The sequence below is a fragment of the Asparagus officinalis genome, chromosome 8, assembly GCF_001876935.1.
Source record: "Asparagus officinalis chromosome 8, Aspof.V1, whole genome shotgun sequence".
Lineage (NCBI taxonomy): Eukaryota > Viridiplantae > Streptophyta > Magnoliopsida > Asparagales > Asparagaceae > Asparagus > Asparagus officinalis.
The window spans coordinates 124,857,993-124,877,826 of NC_033801.1; the positions used below are offsets into that span (position 1 = coordinate 124,857,993).

Genomic DNA, 19,834 nt, shown 5'->3' on the forward strand with positions numbered 1-19,834 from the left:
GTGTGTGTGTGTATATATATATATATATATATATATATATATATATATATATATATATATATATATATATATATATATATATATATATATATATATATATATATATATATACACACACACACACTAGTATTTAGACCCGTGCAAAGCACGGTTTCTAAAAAAAATTATGCAAATATTGAACATGTTACCAAAATAAAGTATTCTGCTTTAGATATGATCTAGTATTCATCACGTGCTAAGCACGACATCCTCCTGAAAGTGCTGCTTAAATAAGAAGCAAGAAGTTCTATGCTGCAAATGAGTAGAACATCAAGATAGATTCGCTTCTCCATCTAGAACTTGCTAACAGTAACTGTTCAAATGATTATAAAACCACCTTTACTCTTTCTGCTGAAAAAAAAAGAACACAAATCAGAATAAAGTAAAATGTTTTCAAGATGAAAAAAATACAAGATCAAAAGCTTTACTTTGATTTCAGGGGAAGGTAACTTCCATTTTGATCTGCTTCAGAATACAGTCAATTTAGTAAAGGAAACCAATATGTCACAATTAAATGTGATAGCTAATTTGCTATTTGTTCTTCACACTCAGAGGGTAAAAGAAAACAGAGAAAGCTAGCACATCATAAGCATAATTTAAATGTGAAGAATAATGAATAACCTTCATCTCATGTAACAGGAAAGCACCAGTTTATCTATGCACTAGTATTGTATATTAGAGTATTTTGTCAAGACATGATTGTCTTCTGTCTCTTATAATTGTTGTAGCTGTGAAGGAAACTATTCTTCGCTACCGACAACGACAGAGGCGGCAACGGCGGTGGCGGAGCAGAGGAGGCAGAGGATGCCATTGAAGATGAAGGAGGAGGAGTTGATTTTGCTCTTGATTGCTTCTCGGATTTGGCTGTAATCAACAAAATAAGTAAACCCTTAAAAGTTTGGAGGATGCTATTGAAGATGAAGGAGGATGCCATTGAATCTTTTTCTGAAAGTTGAGAGAGGAAAAGAGAGAATCGTGGGTTGTAAAAAGGAAAAAAACAACAAATATTCTGCAAATGTATCAATCTACAATGTCTGCAAATATAATTAGTTTTGGGTAATTTTAATCTTTGCAAATGCATCAATCTACAAATATAACCTGCAAATATAATTAGTTTTGGGTAATTTTAATCTTTGCAAATGCATCAATCTACAAATATAATCTGCAAATATAATTAGTTTTGGGTAATCTTTATGTCTGCAAATGCATCAATCTACAATGCTTCAATCAACCATCCCCAAAATAAATCTAATATTCTGATTTTTTTAATATTAAATAATTAAGAGAAAATTCATCTCCAACTCAAAAAATTTGATCACATAGAAACTAATTCAACGTCAGACCCTAAAAAACAACAGATTTTAAAAACTAAAGAACAGTATGGTAAGAAGAAAAAAAACAACAACTCACCTCCATCCCACGGAGTATCATCAGGCCTGCAAATCAAAACCCAAAGTTCATCAGAAAACCCTAAAAATCTAAAATCAAACCAAGGATTCGACATCAACTGTAAAATTACCCAAAGATCACGGTGTTCCATAGCATGATGTTGTTATCCTGCGGGGCTCCACTGATTCCCGCGGGCAGATCATTCTGCAACCTCTTGAAATCCCTCATCAGCCTTTTCCTCACTGGCGTCGACATCGATTCAAGCCTAAACGATTGAAATAGGCCCCGTACATCATTCTGATGTTCGTCGCCTAAAAATTTCGATGTTCTGATTAAATGAGGGCATGCAAGTGAAAGATGAAAGTGAGAAAGTTACTTTCATTTAACAATTAAGGTGTTTGTTTTCATGTAAGTGGTTATGAAAGTGAGATGCAAGAAAGTTGTCACATATGATTTAATGCAATTTTGATTTCCCCTAAAAAATGGTGAAGTCACATGAAAGTGACAAAAATGTAACTAATTTAATTAAATAATTTTAATTATACTTTCTAATTAATCTAATTTTGCCACGTCATCTTCACATTGCACTTTCGACAATAATTTAATTTTTCAAACAAACATTGTATTTCACTTGCGTACTAACATGGATATAAAAGTCATTTGCAAAAAAAGTAATTTACATATTTTAAATTTATTTTCAAATTGCCAAACACCCCCTAACTCAACAATGGATGGTTGTGGAGAATTAAGGGGGAAATACATGGAAATTTAGATAATTACTGTTCATTTTAGCTTTTTTGTTATTTTCCAATACTCAATGTAATAAGAATAAATAATATATATATATAATATATATATATATATATATATAATAAACAATGCAATACTCACACTCAAACTGCTAAAAAGCAAACGCCCCCACCCCACGCACGTGCCTCCTCCCCTCTAACGGCGCTAACCGTCATCTAACGCCGTCAATCCAGCCCCCACCCCGCAGTTTACCAAAAAGAGGCGCATTTGAAATTCGAAAATCCCACCGTAAGTACCACCACGTCTCTCTTCTCCTCCCTTTCAAAAACCCCACACCCAACCAACTTCTCCTCATCCCGATGATCCCCCGAAATCCCGACCCCGCGCCGCCGTCGTCGTCAGCGAGCAATGGCGTCCGTGACCCGATGCCTGATGAGCCCCCAGTCCATGAACTCCTCCAGCGGCCCCGTCGCGCGCTGCTCGGCGGGGACCACCGTCCCTGTCTCCAGGTGACCGGCATCGCCCCGCCCCTCCGCTCTGGCCCTCCCGCCGGGTTCCCCTCCAGCATGTCGCGACTCCGTCAACTCCACCTACGTCTTCGTCACCGACCGGCCACCTCCGCCGCGGGTCTCACCTGGCCACTCCCCACGTTGACCGCCTCTCCCTCCCACCCCTCCCCTCGCCCCTCCTCAGGCCCATCCCCTCCTCGCGCGCTCCCTCCCCTCTCCTCGCTCCCCACCCCCTCTCCGTCAACTCCTCCCCGACGACCCTGCCTCCTTCCTCATCCCCACCGCAGACAACCCGCCCCTCCCAGCAGCCCCCGCCGCCCCCCCGCTGCCCCGCGCCCCGCCGCCGCTCCCCCAAAGACGCCGCGTCCGTCAGGAGGGACCCTCCCCGGGCTCGCGAGGGAGGGCGGGTCCGAGGCGCCTCGTGCGCCCCCTGCCCGTTCCGGAAGTGCGGCGTGCAGAGCGCTGGTCGCGGCGAAGGAGGAGAGGAGGGCGGCGGCGAGGGTCAGGCGAGCGATCGTGCGTGATGCGTCTAGGTACATCGAGGAACGGCCGTCTCCGGTCGGCGGGGAGGAGGAGCGTCAGTCTCCGTGGCGTGGTGGAGGAGGGGGTCGGTGTCGGCCAGGGGTGCTGGGAGAGGGGCTTATCGATTAGGGGGAGGGGGACGGGAGCGGCGGCGCGCGGCGGAGGGAGGATAGAAGGGCGGGGTTGTGTGGCGAGGGTGTGCGAGGGGTCGTGGCGGTGAATAGGTTCGATGACGGAAGGAGCTGGGAGAGATAATTCAGGGAGGGGAAGGAAAAGGGGAAGTAGGGGGAGGAGCAAGGTCGATCAGCAGGCTATTTTGAGGACCCAGGTAAAACACTAAAATTAAATATTCCGCGGTGTGAACTGAGTTCAGGTTTGACGATGAACGCGTTTGAGATCGGAAAAAGCTTAGATTTTTATTTATGCAAACGTGGTACGTGACGTCGAGTAAAGTTCAATTCTTGATCCGTGGTTCAATCTCAGGTCGCTATTTCACAAAGGCTGAGCGATGCCGGAAAGGAGCAGCAACCGCCTAACGGTAGCGAAGAAGAGGAAGCACCAAGAAACGAGAAGAAGAGAATCGTGAAAAGGACGACGGACTCCTCCTCTCTCTCAGAGAAATCGAACCACCACGCACCCGCGAGAATTACCGTCCATGACTGTAAATGGACGGACGGCAGCATCTCTTTAGATGCCGTCTCTGAAAATCTCTCAAAGCTTGGGAAGGTATGAGAAAAATCTTGCTGTTACTCTTTTTCTTCTCTTTCATGAACCATCCTTGGCTTCATCTCTCACCTTTCTAATTGGAAAAAAACAGGAGGCTCTGCAGAGAAGAAATCTAGCTTCTATGGCTGCAGCCGAGGCTCTAGAAGATGCGTTGGCCACTGAATCTTTTATAAGGTGTTTGAGGTAAATTTTGGATTTTTTTTTACGTACACCTCTTAAATCATTCATGTGAATTTGCAAACTACCCGCCAAATCAACAAATCAACAACTTTGGTAGGTTAATTGTCAAACAACAACATAAGAATATCAACAAAATAGTCAAATTTTGACTAACCATATCCAACTAAGTTTTTTTCTTTGTCTTTTTTTCCCCTCCCTTCTTCTTTCCAAAGTTGATGGTTTGGGGTAGTTTTGCAAATACTTAATTGGGTTTATATGACTAAATGGATTTTGTACTTGAATGACTTCTTGCGCAGCATGTTTTCAGATCTCTGCTCGTCATCAAAAGCAGGAAATCCGCTTCCAACCATCGACAGATTCCTATCGATATACGAAGATACAATAAAGTGCACTTCTATCTCAGAATCACTTGCTTCTACCCGCAGCACCGGTGGACTCACTGAAGTCCTTTCATTGGATAGAACCAAGCCAGCCTCTCTCTGGGTCGAGGCAGCATTAGCCACTGACCTTGAAGTTGTATCCTTGGTGAGCTCAACCCTCGATAGCAACACAAAACAAAAGATTTTCGGAAAACCTGCAGCTCCTCTGGCCGATACTACCAAGGTGAACTTTTCAAAGAAGAACTCCTTCATAACTCCTGTGAAGGGCCAAGCAAAGGTCTCAACAACCAATATGTGGAGTAAAGGGCAGTCTATTAGCGAGACTGTAAACTTTGCCAAGTCCCTCCGACGAGAGATGCAGAATTGGTTCATGAAATTTGTGGAGGATGCACTGGATGTCGGTTTTCGGTTATTTGGTGAAGTGTTGGAGGATGGTAGAGAGGCTTCGTGCAAGGATAATGGGAGAGTTGCAGCTGTTTTATCGCAGTTAAAGAGAGTTAATGATTGGCTCGATGCGGTAGGAAAGAAGCCAGAGGAGGAGACGATTCTCGTGGAGAAGATCGAGAGGCTGAAACGAAAGATTTATGGCTTTGTTATAACTCATGTGGGATCTGCATTTGACAGCTCGGTTTCACTTTCGAAGGTTGGATGATTATCGATCCTCGTTTTTCGTTGTTTGTGTAGTCTTGTAGAATTTAGACGGGGGATATGAAGACTTGCATGATTGTATTGATGTTTTCTTGCTCTAATCACTGATTAGTCTGTTTTTTTTTTTTGAATAAATTGTTGTCTTTCGTTGTAGCGTGCAAAGTGTAGTATGTAGATAGAGGTTGAATCTTGTTTTCAAGATTCTGTGAACTCTTTTTATGTTCATTCTAAAAGGAAAATAGAGGATGAGCTTTTTTACATCCATCTCAATGCTTGTTTCAGGTTGAGCTCATCACGCTGATAACAAGAGAACATCATCTTTTTTTAAAGGATTTTTTATCCCCACCCCTTTTAAGGAATGAGCATCGTCTAATTTTCTTCACTGCTTGTTATTATGAGGCACTACATTGAAGTAGCTCCGTGTGCATGTGACAGGAGAAGAATTGCTAAGAAAAATATATAATTTTACTTGAAAAACTGAGTATTGTTAGCATTGTGAAGGATTTGTGAAACGGTGATAGATTAAAGAAGCTTATTTGCAGGTCTGCAATCGGTGTAAGAAGCTTATTTGCAGGTCTGCAATCGGTGTTGTATTGCAAAAATTTAACAAATGGCAACAAACTCCCCTTAAAAAAATCACGTAAGCGCTATTTTTTTAGTTATATCAACATAATCTTAGTAGTCAAGTTTAATTTAGAGCGATTTAGTATTTATTAAATTTATGGTTGAAAAGCTGTCAATCAACTTCTATTTTAAAATAGAAACTTGGGGTACAGATCTAAATAAAATTACGATAGTATAGCAATAAACTTTAAAAGGAGTATATTTACGGTTTATAAGCCACATTGACATGTTTGGTAAATGGGTTATTTTGGTTCATAAGCCACCAAAAAATAAGCTAGAGTATCATTGCTTAATTTTTGGTGGCTTATAAGCGACAAGGTTTGACCAAGTAAAAGACCAATATACCCTTCAATATTTTACAAAAATCCTAGACTTATTTACCTCTCTCTCAATCCAATTAAATCTTTTTTTGGTCATTTCACAACAATGATGGCTTATAATTCATCGAATTGCCAAACACTCTATTATTGGAAATAAATTTTAATACACTAAATTTATCAAACATTTTGGCCTATAGTCCACCTGAATTATAATTTATTTGTGGATTATGATTCACTTGCTTATAATCTGTTTGTGTATTATAAGCCAATTGGATCATAATCCTACGTTGCCAAACATGCTAAAATTTTAGGGGTTAAAAAGTTCTACAATTAACATGTGAGTGTTGCATGAGAATCTTTCGTGGGAAATTCTGACGTTCACATAACTAACGGTATTTAAGTGCAAATTTTAAAAGTTTTAGGGTTTATAAGTGCTAGCAAAAACAAATGAGGGCACATAAGCGCACAAGAATTCAAACTATAGGGTATCTAAGTGCAATTAAGCCTAAAAATAACAATTTTTACTGCTTTTCAAACGCTAGCATAGAATCCAAACTAGTGTGCACCCCATGCAAAGTACGACCCTCATTTTTTTATTTTTACTACAGTAATTTTGTTTTCAAATGTTTTTTAAGTGCTATAGTAATATTTTTTAACTGCTGCGGTATCCCGTTTTGCTACAGTGATAGTGCTGCAGTGATATTTATAAAACACTACGGTACTGTAATAATGCTACAGCAATTTGCTATATTATTTTCTGTAACATGAATAGTAAATCTTTGGATCCTCTTATTATTACAGAGGAATAGATATCTCTCCAGAGTACGATGGGTTCTATGAATCTAGTTGAATCCTCTTATTAAGTGGCAGCTTGCACTTTCCTCGTTGAATCCGGTTCAAATTTCAAAAAATATGACCGTTCTCAGTCCGAAAAGTACAATGGGCTACAAAAAGCCCATAACCGAACCGACATTTTCTCAATTCTCCTTCAATCTCCGCTCCCATTTCTCTTTTCCCTCTCAATTCTCCTTTCAAAAAACTCAGTCCCCAAAAAAAGAACCCAAACCCTAAACCTAACCCTAGACTCTCAATCTCTCAGATCTAGGGTTTGAATCGCCATGGAGAAGTACGAGAAGCTGGAGAAGGTCGGCGAGGGGACCTACGGCAAAGTCTACAAAGCCCAGGACAAGGCCACCGGCCAACTCGTCGCGCTCAAGAAAACTCGCCTCGAGATGGACGAGGAGGGGATCCCTCCGACTGCGCTTCGCGAGATCTCGCTCCTTCAGATGCTCTCTCAGAGCATTTATGTCGTCAGGTCAGGGTTTTGGCTTCGTTCGATTTGAAACCCTAGGTTGATTAGTTCGATTTGGGGGTTCTCGATGGATTAATTTATGGTTGCAAGGTTGAATTTTGGTCTGTGGATCGAAAATACAAAGTTGCAATTTATTTTTTTGATTTTGGGGGTTTTATGGGTTAATTTAAGGTTGTAGGTGTCGTTGTATTTTGGTTTCTGGATTCGAAACCCTAGGTTGGTTGTTTGGATTTTCTGGTTTCTTGCGGTTTAATTAGTTGTGGCAACGTAAGAATTTGGTTTGTGGAGTCAAAATCCTAGGTTGATTGTTTAGAACTTGTGGTGGTAAGATGGGTTAATTTATGGTTTCTTGATTAGGTTTTGGTTTGGGATTTGAAACCCTAAATCGACTTCTTAGAATTTGGGGGTTCTTGATGGGTTGACTCATGGTTGTGATGTTAGATTTTGGCATCTCAGATTTGAAATAAATGTAGGTTGATTGTTAAGAGTTTGGGGGTTTTATGGGTTGATATATGGTCGTAAGATTAGGTTTTGGTTTGTGGATTTGAGACACTTGATTTGGGTTAGGGGCCTTTTGATTGGTTGGTTGATTGGGGGTTTTGTTGTAGATTGTTGAATGTGGAGCATGTGGATAAGAATGGGAAGCCGATGCTTTATTTGGTGTTTGAGTATTTGGATACAGATCTGAAGAAGTTTGTTGATGTGTACCGTAAAGGGCCAAACCCTCGGCCACTTCCTCCGAATGTCATCCAGGTATTATTGGCTCCTTGTTCTGAAACTTCCAATTGGTTTTGTGTGGTAATTTTGTATATTTCAGTTTAGAATTACAAGATCAAATGTTTTTAGAGTATGAAGTTTGTTAGACCTCGGAGTACTCACTCTTAAAAGTTTCATGTGGAATTTTTAGTTTGAATCATTGATGTAGTTGATGCCAGTGTTATCAATGCGCGAGGCGCAATGCGGGGCGCATAGCATCTTTACACGCACATGCGCAATGCGATACGTGCGCTCAAGTGATGCGAGGCGCACACCGCCCACATAATTTTTCAAAATATATAATCAAGCACGAAAGAACATGTTTTTAGAATGCACATGAAAAATATCATGATAAATAATATCTTACTACAAAATCACAATATAATGCATGCCTTCATTTCTAATGCTAACACCCAACATAGTAGCAAAATTCATAAATTTTCAAATCAAATGTTAAATCAAGACTACCCAACATAGTAGCAAAATTCATAAATTTTCAAATCAAATGTTAAATCAAGACTAATATCCAAGCAAATGATTAGTAATGGAATTTTCAAATCAAATGTTAAATCAAGACTAATATCCAAGCAAATGATTAGTAATGGTCCTCAATTGAAGGTTACTAAAAAGGCCTAATGGATTTATTTTGCTTTTTTGGGATATGGAATATCAAGTATAAAGACTCAATTGAAATGTTAACAAACAAAACTATACGAGGATATGTACTGCATGCACCCTGCAAAAAGTAAGGATGTACGCAAGGCGCGAAAGGCGCTGTTGCATTAGAAGTGGGGTGCTTCCCCACCGTCCCGCATCGTAAGGCGCATGAGGCGCAGTGAGACGCGCGCCTTTGAAAACACTGGTTGATGCTAAAGTGTCAAAATTTTAAAAGCTTTAGTATGAATGTTGTTTTATTTTGGTAAACCGTCTTTTGTGTCACAGAGTTTCATGTATCAGTTGTGTAAAGGAGTTGCTCACTGTCATAGTCATGGAGTGCTCCACAGGTAGTTCTATTTTTCTTAAATCATCCTCTATTAGCATTGAAGTGGATTATCTACATGAAATATCTATATGCATGTATAACAGGGATTTGAAGCCCCAGAATCTTTTGGTGGACAAAGAGAAAGGGATCTTGAAGATAGCTGATCTTGGGCTTGGAAGAGCCTTCACGATTCCTCTTAAGAGCTACACTCATGAGGTTTCGTATTATGCATCATAGTAATCTTTCTTTCAGTTATAACTAGATGTAATTGTTTTTTGGCATGGAATTTATGGTGTAGATTGTTACACTCTGGTATAGAGCTCCTGAAGTGCTATTAGGAACAAGCTACTACTCGACTGGAGTAGACATGTGGTCTGTAGGGTGCATTTTCGGTATGTCCCATCCTCTCCTGTTCAGCCTTCGTTATAAAGTTAGATTTTATTTATTCGAGATTGATTGCTTTTTTCCATTCTTTAGTGAAGCACATGAAATTAATTACTTTACAAGTGTTTGCTATTGTTGCATTTTGCACATTCTATATCTGCCTGTAGCATGTTTCTTACTGTAGGAAACCAGTGATATCTAGCTTTATGCTTTGCCTTCATAGATTGGAAGTAAGACTTCCCGCATGATTAACTAACACTAGCACTATAGCTATGTCAATGGTAAATGCCCATGATATCGATGATTTCCAATTTTAAAGTCTCTTGTGTGATTACTGATGGATTAGGGTCAGTAGTTACTGATGAATTAAGGTTAATAATTACTGAGGTATTAAACAAGACTTTATATCTTCATGGAATGTTAACTTTGCAAGATAACTTGATTTTGGGCTACACTAATATATTGCTCTAAGCAAAATATTCTGGCTGTAAGTTGGCATGAGGATGGAGGACTTCGTTTTAAATTTTGACGTGCTCACAGGCAACTAGCCATGAATAAAAAGTTTCCTTTGTAATTACATGTAAAGAACAATTAGGTAATATTTTGTTAACATGCTGAACATTTTGAAATTTGCATAAAATGGTCTGGACACATTGTATCATCATATATCTAATATGTATCCAACAGATGCAATACCACTGTCAAGACGGGCGTGATTTATTAACTTCATATTGGATACTGACTTTTAATGGGAATATTTATCCAGTGATTTAGTTTACATGTTACTGAATCTGGAGAATAATCCTCAAAAGGAAAATTAACTCGAGGATTTGGAGGGCCAAAGCATCAGGAATTGTCTAAGAAATTGGGATGCAAGAGTGTTGTAGGAATTCTGGTATCTTTGATGGCAGAACTATAGTTGATTTCTTCCAATATGATGAAAACATTGGATATTTGAGTCATGCAAGGCTGTCTTAAACTTTGATCTTGTCATCTTTAGCTGACTAGTATTATATAGGATGTTTAATCAATTTATACATGAGCACGCTTCATATATTCATTTAAGTTACAGTTTCGGTTTATACACCAGTCTCTTCCATATATTCAATTGAAATTACTGGAAGCTTTTGCACATGTTTCTTTTACTTTTCCTTTCTCTCATAAGAAAATCTACTGCTGCAGCTGAAATGGTGAGGAGACAGGCTTTATTTCCTGGTGACTCAGAATTACAGCAATTGCTTCACATCTTCAGGTATTTTAAGAGCAAAAAAAAAAAAACATTTGTGCTACTATTGCTTGAGCATAAACGATACTAATTGTGGCAAATTTTAAATACTACTAATTTTACACTCTCCTTAAACAATCAATTTTCTTCCCATAACCAAAAAAAAAGATATGAAATTTTATGTAGACTTAGTTTCTTCTGCTAATATACCTTATATTTTTTTTCTGAAAGGTTGCTGGGGACTCCATCTGAAGAACAATGGCCTGGTGTGAGCTCTCTCAGAGACTGGCATGAATATCCACAGTGGAAGCCCCAGAACTTGGCACGTGCTGTCCCGTCACTGGAGCCCGAGGGCATTGACCTATTATCTGTAACTTTCATTACATTTCACATTTTAACATTACTATCTCACTGTTGAAATATTGATATTTTTTTTCTTTCTGTAAATTATTGCAGAAAATGCTCCAATATGATCCAGCGAACAGGATATCAGCAAAGGCAGCAATGGATCATCCATACTTCGACACCCTCGACAAGTCGCAGTTTTGATGTTCTTGGTTTTCAATGAAATTTGTAGCAGAAAGCTTCTCCCTTTCAAGTTTGATTGGAAAAGGAGTATATCACTGTTGTGGCAACTGCACTAGTTGTCTTAAAAAGTTTGGCTGATGTATGGAGTCTGTTCTCAATTTGCTTCAAGGTTTCACGAAGTTGTATAAAACTAGCTAAATATAAGTACATTGTTCTCAAATTCTATTGTTTCAGCTTTCCTCAAGATAGTTAACCAAATTGGTTTGTCGCACGATGTTTTCAAGTGGGCTTCATATAGTTTTTTCATAGACTATGCATTCATATTTATCGGTAGGGCATTGTTCCAAAATAATTGACAGCTCATCGCTTCTTTCTAGTTATGGTCCGTTTGGATAATGGAAGTATTAGAAGTAAGAAGTAGGTTATAGAAATAACTTTCAAAGCTATGAAGTAAGAAGTAGTGGAAATAGTGTTTTTTTTTTTGTTTCATATATTTTTAGAAGTAATGGAATTCCTCTTCATTTACTTTTTTTGTTTGGATAACATTTGGAAATATTATTAGGAAGTAATTTTATCAATGAAAAGTTGTTAGAAGTAACTAATAAAAAAAATATTAATAAAAAAATTATTTATGTCATAATTAATATGCATTTCAACTATTTCCGAGCTATTTCTGAGTATTAAGGATTGGAAAAATATTTTGGAAGTAAGGATGACACGTAGGCGCCACATAAGTATTTAGGGAAGCATTGGAAGTAAGTTTTTCAGAGAACCAAACACACTTTTTTGCTTGGAAGTAGCAAAAGTAGGCTCTACTTCTTTTACTTCAGCTACTTCACAATTACTTCCGTGCAAACAAAAATTTCTAACACTAACACTTCCGCATGCTTTTTTTTGTATTTGCCCATCAAACAAGTTCACATGTACATCATCTGATCCTTCCCATGACAAAAACATCCTCACATTTATTGCTATCATTGGGAAAGAGAATAGGATCATTGAGCGACCGGGATACTTACGTACTAGTGCCCAAAGTTCGCAGCTGCTTGATTTTGACAAAGAAGACGGATGATCATAACCCATAGAATTCAAATTGGTACAGGGATATAATCCAGAAATCCCAACTAAAATAGCAGCAACCTCACCGTGCAGCTTATAAAACCTGTATGAGTATTTCATATAGATTTTACCGGCATAATAGTTCATAACTATATTACGAGACACCTTGACCACTCCGAAAGAAGGAGAATAAAATTGAACGCCGCAAAATTAGATTGAAACTCACATAACAAATATTGTCAACGAATACAAAATAAAATTGGAAGGGTGGGGGAAGCACAACAAGACCCTATGTCTTAAGATTAGGGGGAAATACAGAGACAATGCATCAAATTACATTTGTAGCAGCGATTTGCTGCTCGGCTTTCTGATGTCCACGCTAATTAGACCAAACATGAATTATACCATGTTTGTTGCCAGTATAAATCTCACACCGCTCCTCGTCATAGTATAGTGCAGTAATATCGTCCAGAGCTTCTGTTAAACTGCTCCCGACTTTGGAATTGCATGCAGTTTTGCTCAAGTTACTAGCCTGAATTTTCGCGAGGCATTTTCCAGTCAAAATGTTACTGATGTTAATGGATCCAGCTGTTTCAATGAAGAAAAAGTAGAATTAGCAGCAGTCTCACTTATGGCAATTGAAAGGAAGCATGCAAGCTAAAACATCTATTTGTGGTGGTAAGAAATAGAGATATTTCAGCAATTTTCATCTTCCACTATTCATGAATTAAACATTAACTAGCACTTAATTTTTCACGAAAATCAAAAGAGTCTTCGTGAAGCATTTCAGAAATTTCTGTTAAGCTATGCTTATATACCCTCAAATATTTTTGCATTTCACCAACAGTAACAAAAAACCGTAACAAAGCAAAACCACGGTGTTAAGAATTAAGCTAATTTAATTAACCGCTTTCACTTCTTTAGGTTTCTGACAAGTTAATAGGGTCGCTGAAAAATTTGATTGTTTAGATGAAGAAAAAGAGAGAGTTTAGATATCTGAATACAAAATATTAACTATATTAGTCAAAACAGGCATTTCTCCTTTGGCAATGGTGGTTAGGATGGCGATAAAATGTGTTTTTTTTTTCACAGTTTTCTTTTCATTTGTTTTCTCCTGTTCATTGTGGGTGTGGGGAACTTGATATACCACATAAACATACGCAAAAAGGAACTTCCCCACTTTTCTTACATAAATGCTAGTTATCTCTAACCCCGCACATTCAAACGACACAAACCTACAGAGCATATTCTCCTAAGTTAAAGGGAAAATTCAAAAAAGATATGCAAATAATCACTTACATGTTCTAAACAGCACGGCACCATTCATGATGCAAAAGGAACATATAAAAATACTTCACAAGATCTATCTAGCATTTTCCTTGGACAATAATTTTCAATTCCACTAGCTGGATAAAGCAAAAAAGAGGCAAATAAAATCCAGTACAAAATGTAAGACAAAAAACTTCACAAAAAACACCCTAGCCAAAGTACAATGTCACATGTGAGTTCTCTAGAAAGAAGAACCAGAAGAGCTATGATGATTTAGTACTAGTAAGATTATAGACTTTGTAAATATATGATCTTAAAGGATCTCAAAGCATTAGCAATTTAGCAACACTATCTTTACCTTTAAAATATATTATCACATTTGTCAATAATATCATTTCGCTCATATTGAAGATTAAGGTCTAGAAGTATTACCAGTGCCATTTGAATCATCAGAGTCAGCTTTGCAGTAAGAGATTATAAGATCCTGGTTACTCGTAATATAGATGTTATTTGTATTGCAATCAGGATACCACAACAAGTGATCCTCAAAAGAGGTAACAAGCTCCCCACGGAAATTCCAAACTGCTACATTTCGATCTCGAAATGTCAAGAACAACTGATTCTCATATAGAAAAATAAATGCGGATGGGGTTAAAAATTCTGTTTTGCTTACTTCCGTTAACTGGAAGTCCCGAACCTGGAAGAAAGATGAAGAGATACATCAGATGACTAATCATAAAATAAGCAAACACAATTAAATACTTACTTCAGGGATATGAAGAGGAAAATACATACATCAAGGATTTGTAGATTCTCATTCTCCTGTTTCACTAGAAGCTTTTCATTGAACTGTTCAATAAAGTCCAGCTTTTTAGTCCGATGAAGAAGATGGTTGAAGGATTTGAGAACCGTACCATCCTCTATAGAGAGAATTTTTAGAAGGACATAACTGGTAGCTTTCTTAAAAATCAGTAACATAATACCTGGGCTGTTTCAAGTAAAATAATGAAAGTTATGCTACACATTGCATAGAAATACTCAGACATAACATAAACAACCCAAAGTAGATTTAATGAACGAAAAATCAGGTTCCAGACATATCAATGATATCACTTTTAAGTCGAACATTAGAACTAAAGTTGCAGATAACAAAACATGTGTGGGTTCTGAATGATAGCACAAACATACATACTTGTCATAGAATCATCAGTCATATGGCCCTGCGTCTAAATGGTAGCACAAACGTCAATACTCACAATTCACAAACATCAATACTTTATACTTGTCATACAAACATGAAAGTTAAGCATATTCCTATTCAGTTCGAGCCCCCGTAATACATTGTACTTCGAAACTTGAACCAGCAAACAGCCAACTCGCCTTGTTAGCTATGTGTAAAACATTCTTCCCTTGCCATCTATCAATTATTTTGTCTGTATGTAGTCGTCTAGGATTTCCATCCTCCAAAGTAAAAAATATTATTAGATGGTTCACTTGTTGCATCTTTATCCCTTGCTCAGTTCTCATTGTTCTTAGTCGAACAAGGTAATCTTTGTGAAATAGAAATTCCATGTTTAATTCTATCATCTCATTTCCATTACCAAAACAAAATCCTTATCGTCCAATTATACTCAAATTTCCACTCTTTGTCAATGCTCACTACAACTAGGAAAAAAAACCCTTGCTCCCCACACGTAAGAAAAAGGAGTCTTCAGATGTCGTGTTAAGCCTAGTGCTTTGTGTTGCCAAGATGTAGCTTTTTATGCATATTACTCAGTTTGTTTTTTAGAATTGTCATAATTGACATCCAAATATCCCAAATCTTTTACCATTTAAATAAATGGAGCAGTCTAAAATAATTTTATAGCAAAATTATCAGCTTGACATCGAATTTCCAATTTTGATGTAAATCTCAACTAAGTAAATATGGCCTAGAGGATCTTGTAAATAAAACCAAGACAATCACCAGTAGGGAAGCCTTCCCGGTTAATGAAATTTAGAGGGTTGGGGAGCTTATTGTTTGGTCAAAATAGCTTTTAAGCTTACTTTTTAAAAGCCGGTATAACTTATAAACTTCAAATAATAAGCCCTCAGCTACATCCTCCTAAGCTTATGCAACCTAGGAGCGACCTCCAATGTACTTCAAAATTATTAAAAGCTCCTCTTTCCCCCATCTCTACTCCTATTAAACAGACAGGGTGTTAAGGATGAAGAGAAAGAAAAATCTCATCTTTCCCCCATCTCTACTCTTATGGTAACCATCTTTTCTCAGTCTCTTGTCTCCTTTTCCCTCTTCTCCTACCTCTTTTCTCATGTTCTCATCTCTTCTTTCCTCTATCTCTAACTCTTATATGGTTATTTGTAACCTAGATATTTTAGCATAGAGCAAAACACGGACACTAATATTTGCAAATAATGAATTTGAAGCATCAGAGGATCATTCTTTTTTGGAAGAACTAATAATTTATTGGTCCACAAACTAAGTTGCATATCAGTCTATACATAGTAAAGAAATCCTAGACTTATTTAAGTTTTAATAACCTAGCCTTCTGAAAGTAAAACTTCCATGGGCCAGACTAGTTTAGTTTCATATGCATCTCCCAAAATGCTTAGATGGCTGAATCTGATAAAGTCGCGGTAACCTAACACGATAGCCAAACTGCTGAACTTTATATTTGGAGCCCACAAAAAAGGAGAAGAAAGAGGGGGGAAAGGAGTACATGCCCCCAACCCCCACAAGAAAGAAAAAGATGTTTGTACTTAGAATTGTGCACTTCCAATAACGCTTATGAAGAACACGGGATAAAGAGGATGGAATAGCAAAGAACTATCTTAAAATTACGCATAAGTTTTCCATGCAGGTTTTTTAACATGTAAAAGTCACAACATATATAATAAAAATCTGTGAGGACATCATATGCAGGGTAATTGCATTAAGGAAACATAGATAACAAGGAAACCTCCAAAGCCCAAAACAAGGAAAGTTTACTGGCAGCAAATTTATTGATCATGGAAAAACTGACATAGCTTCACTTGTATAGTTTCTCAGAAGAACAATAATTCTTCTTTTGACTAATTTCAACATTTGAAAGAGAGATGCCAACTAACCTGATCTTAATTTCTTCAACACCTTTCTCTGATATAGAGTACAACAGTGCATAGTTTTTCAGGTCGAACACCTTGTATGTGCTGCTATGATAAAAAAAATTAAAAGATATCAAGCAATGTCACAACTGCTAAGAGCAAAACAAATATAGCCACCAGTGTTTTCAAAGGCGCGCGGCTCACTGCGCCTCATGCGCCTTACGATGCGGGGCGGTGGCGAAGCGCCCCACTTCTGATGCAGCAGCGTCTTTTTCGCCTCGCGTACATCCTTACTTTGTGCAAGGTGCATGTAGTACATATCATCATATAGTTTTGTTTGTTAACATTTCAATCGAGTCTTTATACTTGATATTTCATATCCGAAAAAGCATAATAAATCCATTAGGTCTTTTTAGTAGCATTCAATTGAGGACCATTACTAATCATTTGCTTGGACATTAGTCTTGATTTAACATTTGATTTGAAAATTTATGACTTTTGCTACTATGTTAGGTGTTAGCATTAGAAATTAAAGCATTATATTGTGATTTTATAGTAAGATATTATTTATCATGACATTTTTCATGTGAATTCTAAAAACATGTTCTTTCACGCTTGATTATATATTTTGAAAATTTATGTGGGCGGTGTGCACCTCGCATCACTCGGGCGTGCGCATCGCGTTGCGCCTTGCGCATGTGCGTGTAAAGATGCTTTGCACCCAGCATTGCGCCTCACGCATTGATAACACTGATAGCCACTGATAGCACTACTAAATAAGTTAATAATTACACTGTACCTATCATCAGAAGAATATGTGAGGACCTTCCCATTTACATCATCAAACTCTACAAAACCAGGCCATTTTAATGATTCTGACTCAAAAAGTGCAAAACCAGCATCAGGTTTTCCCTTCCGGATATACCTGGAAGCAATTAAAAGATTAGAATTATACAAGAAGAACTAAAAGGTAAAAAGGCCTATATAAGCAAAAGGTTTAATGGAAGGATTAGACATACTCAATGCTGGTTGATCTACATCTCAAGGAGCTGAAGTGGTCAGAAGCGTTAACTGAAACCGTTATCAGAGAATTATTATTTTTGTTATAAAACAAGCTGCGAATGGCTTCATCAGGAGTCACGTTTAGAAAGCAGATTCTCTGGTTTGTCTCTGTTTTAAATTGTAACATTGGAAAAATATTAGCTATACTTTTCAATAATGCGATAGGCAACGAAGTGTTTGGAGGAAAATAGTACCCACCTCTGCTAAATGCAGCACAAACCCCTGATTGTGTCAATGAAAAAATAATGTCCTTTGCCGAAACTATCTCAACAATTTTTGACCTTTTTCTCAGAAATGGCAATTGCGTGAAACTGTGTCCCTTGGGATCATGAGCGTCAAATTCTTCCTGAAGCAAAGAAATCTAAATCTTAGCGAAAAAAGTATAGATCAACTAAACCTAAAGGGAAAAGTGAATATATATGATCAAATATGTGCAAAACTCTTGGCAGTCTAGGCATAATAGTTATCAAGTATGAGTGATTAAAAGAACTTCAATCCTGGTAAACTGTCTCCGCATTATCTAGAGTAATCATGCATTCATGCTTATGTTCTCATATAGAAACAAAAGAAACATACAGAAGAAGCAAAGCAGAGCATACTTATAATGATAGACTATAAATGCTCAGGTGACCCTAACAAATAACAAAATAATATTTCCTCTGTGATAGTCTTCGTGTATGTATTTTAAATATTCCTTCTTGCATGTCCTGCTTTTAGCCTAAAAGAGACAACTCTATTCCATATTATATCTCCTCCTGATTATTCTGCTCTAAAGCTATTTCAGTAATTCAACAAACCCAGAGGAGAAAACTATAAATTACACAAGCAGCCAGCACCGAAAGGTGATCAATTCTAGCCTTTGATTTCGTAAATGTTCAACGCATGGTCCCAAGAACTTTCAGCACGAATATGTTCTTTGATTAGGGAACCTAACACCTGAGCTGAACAATGTACCAATTTGATGATCAAGTACACGATGATCAAAAAAATTAACTCCTTTTAATTGAATAGTGCGCTTGTCCTTCAAAATAATCAAGAAAGAAGTATGGCATCCCAGAAATAAAGGGAAAAAACAAAAAAAATTAGAGAAAAGAAGCCATCTCTTCTTCCGAAATCACCAAATCTTGGATATTAAAGATAAGAACGAGAAAACACCAAGAATTGAAAAAAGAATTCAAAACCCCAGCAACACAAAACTAATTAGGGCAACCAAAAGGAACAAAATTTTCTCCCAAAACCCTAACTTTTTAGGAAGCTCACAAACCTGCAATCGAATGTGCCGGAATTTCTCATGGTTATTGATGAAATTAAAAGAACGGCAGGGTTTCGAGCAGATCTCCCGCCTCCGAATCTTGTTAACGCTGTTGACGAAAGAATCGACCCTCGTCCGCTTTCTCGCCGAGATTCGCCGGCCGGAGCACGGTCTCGGGCTCGCCGAGATCCGCCGGCAAGTCTCCATCTTGGCCCCAAATCGAAACCCTAAGCCCTAAAATGGATCTAATTGCGAGGTTTAGAAATAATTGGCTTTCTTTTTTGCTTTTTTTTATTTTTTATTTTTATTTTTTTGGTGGGGTTTGGAGTTTTGAATTGGAGGAGGGATTTCGGGATGAGACAAGAAACAGAAAGGAGAGAGATGGGGGTGGCGGAATCGAGATGAAAATTATTAGATTTGGTTTTTTGAATTTTTCGGTTTGGGTCGGGTCCGGACGATGATCTTTCAAACTTCGGACGGGCCCATGGGTGAATTGGGTTGGGGTCTAATCGTACCCGATCCGAATCTAATCCGCGATCGGAAAGGAACACGCAGCATACAACCAAATCTCTAAAAAAGATAATAATCAAATATAGGATTGAATTTTTTTTTTTTTTGGAGTCTCATATTACCAGAAATCTAGATATTAAATACTTAGGCACTAAAGAGATCGATTGTTTCCGTCCCCAAAAGAAAGAAAATAGATATACGAGGCATTTTGAGAGATGGATTGTGATCTCGCGTTATTTATTAGCTAAGTTATCATCTTGCTGCATTTTGAGGCGTCGTAATCACATTAATTTTCGAACATAATTAAAATCTCTGTATTTCCTA

General features: G+C 37.8%; 4 protein-coding genes across 5 annotated transcripts; 2 read left to right on the top strand and 2 right to left on the bottom strand.

Moving 5' to 3' along the window:
* Window positions 728–1,683, bottom strand: LOC109821867 (ubiquitin-conjugating enzyme E2 7-like). Its single transcript, XM_020388021.1, has 3 exons — window positions 1,559–1,683; window positions 1,450–1,475; window positions 728–903 (listed from the first exon to the last, which is right to left on the bottom strand). Exons 1-3 carry the CDS (start codon window positions 1,681–1,683, stop codon window positions 728–730), a joined length of 327 nt encoding a protein of 108 aa, XP_020243610.1.
* LOC109821868 lies at window positions 3,439–5,405 on the top strand. Its single transcript, XM_020388022.1, has 4 exons — window positions 3,439–3,537; window positions 3,693–3,935; window positions 4,027–4,118; window positions 4,412–5,405. Exons 1-4 carry the CDS (start codon window positions 3,439–3,441, stop codon window positions 5,145–5,147), a joined length of 1,170 nt encoding a protein of 389 aa, XP_020243611.1. The 3' UTR covers window positions 5,148–5,405.
* LOC109851285 (cyclin-dependent kinase B1-1) lies at window positions 7,060–11,494 on the top strand. The gene is made up of 8 exons (XM_020421347.1): window positions 7,060–7,402; window positions 8,008–8,152; window positions 9,098–9,159; window positions 9,242–9,353; window positions 9,436–9,529; window positions 10,704–10,773; window positions 10,978–11,116; window positions 11,203–11,494. Exons 1-8 carry the CDS (start codon window positions 7,206–7,208, stop codon window positions 11,293–11,295), a joined length of 912 nt encoding a protein of 303 aa, XP_020276936.1. The 5' UTR covers window positions 7,060–7,205; the 3' UTR covers window positions 11,296–11,494.
* On the bottom strand, window positions 12,519–19,398 carry LOC109819872. 2 transcript variants are annotated; one of them, XM_020385824.1, is made up of 8 exons: window positions 19,013–19,398; window positions 17,947–18,094; window positions 17,706–17,856; window positions 17,486–17,611; window positions 16,711–16,794; window positions 14,398–14,590; window positions 14,035–14,299; window positions 12,519–12,921 (listed from the first exon to the last, which is right to left on the bottom strand). In XM_020385824.1, the coding sequence occupies exons 1-8, from the start codon at window positions 19,205–19,207 to the stop codon at window positions 12,713–12,715; spliced, it is 1,371 nt and encodes a 456-aa protein (XP_020241413.1). In that variant the 5' UTR covers window positions 19,208–19,398; the 3' UTR covers window positions 12,519–12,712. The 2 variants fall into 2 exon arrangements, with proteins under 2 accessions (XP_020241413.1, XP_020241414.1); XM_020385825.1 differs by having other exon boundaries at window positions 16,711–16,791; window positions 19,013–19,397.

Coding starts and splice junctions, on each gene's coding strand:
- LOC109821867 (XM_020388021.1), bottom strand. CDS start 1,683: ATGTCGACGCCAGTGAGGAAAAGGCTGATGAGGGATTTCAAGAGGTTG. Junction 1,476..1,558: donor TGGAACACCGTGATCTTTGG/GTAATTTTACAG, acceptor TTTGATTTGCAG/GCCTGATGATACTCCGTGGG. Junction 904..1,449: donor TGATACTCCGTGGGATGGAG/GTGAGTTGTTGT, acceptor TGTTGATTACAG/CCAAATCCGAGAAGCAATCA.
- LOC109821868 (XM_020388022.1), top strand. CDS start 3,439: ATGACGGAAGGAGCTGGGAGAGATAATTCAGGGAGGGGAAGGAAAAGG. Junction 3,538..3,692: donor AGGCTATTTTGAGGACCCAG/GTAAAACACTAA, acceptor GTTCAATCTCAG/GTCGCTATTTCACAAAGGCT. Junction 3,936..4,026: donor ATCTCTCAAAGCTTGGGAAG/GTATGAGAAAAA, acceptor GGAAAAAAACAG/GAGGCTCTGCAGAGAAGAAA.
- LOC109851285 (XM_020421347.1), top strand. CDS start 7,206: ATGGAGAAGTACGAGAAGCTGGAGAAGGTCGGCGAGGGGACCTACGGC. Junction 9,160..9,241: donor AGTCATGGAGTGCTCCACAG/GTAGTTCTATTT, acceptor CATGTATAACAG/GGATTTGAAGCCCCAGAATC. Junction 9,530..10,703: donor GTCTGTAGGGTGCATTTTCG/GTATGTCCCATC, acceptor CTACTGCTGCAG/CTGAAATGGTGAGGAGACAG.
- LOC109819872 (XM_020385824.1), bottom strand. CDS start 19,207: ATGGAGACTTGCCGGCGGATCTCGGCGAGCCCGAGACCGTGCTCCGGC. Junction 17,612..17,705: donor TGTAGATCAACCAGCATTGA/GTATGTCTAATC, acceptor AATTGCTTCCAG/GTATATCCGGAAGGGAAAAC. Junction 12,922..14,034: donor TGATGATTCAAATGGCACTG/GTAATACTTCTA, acceptor TCATTGAAACAG/CTGGATCCATTAACATCAGT.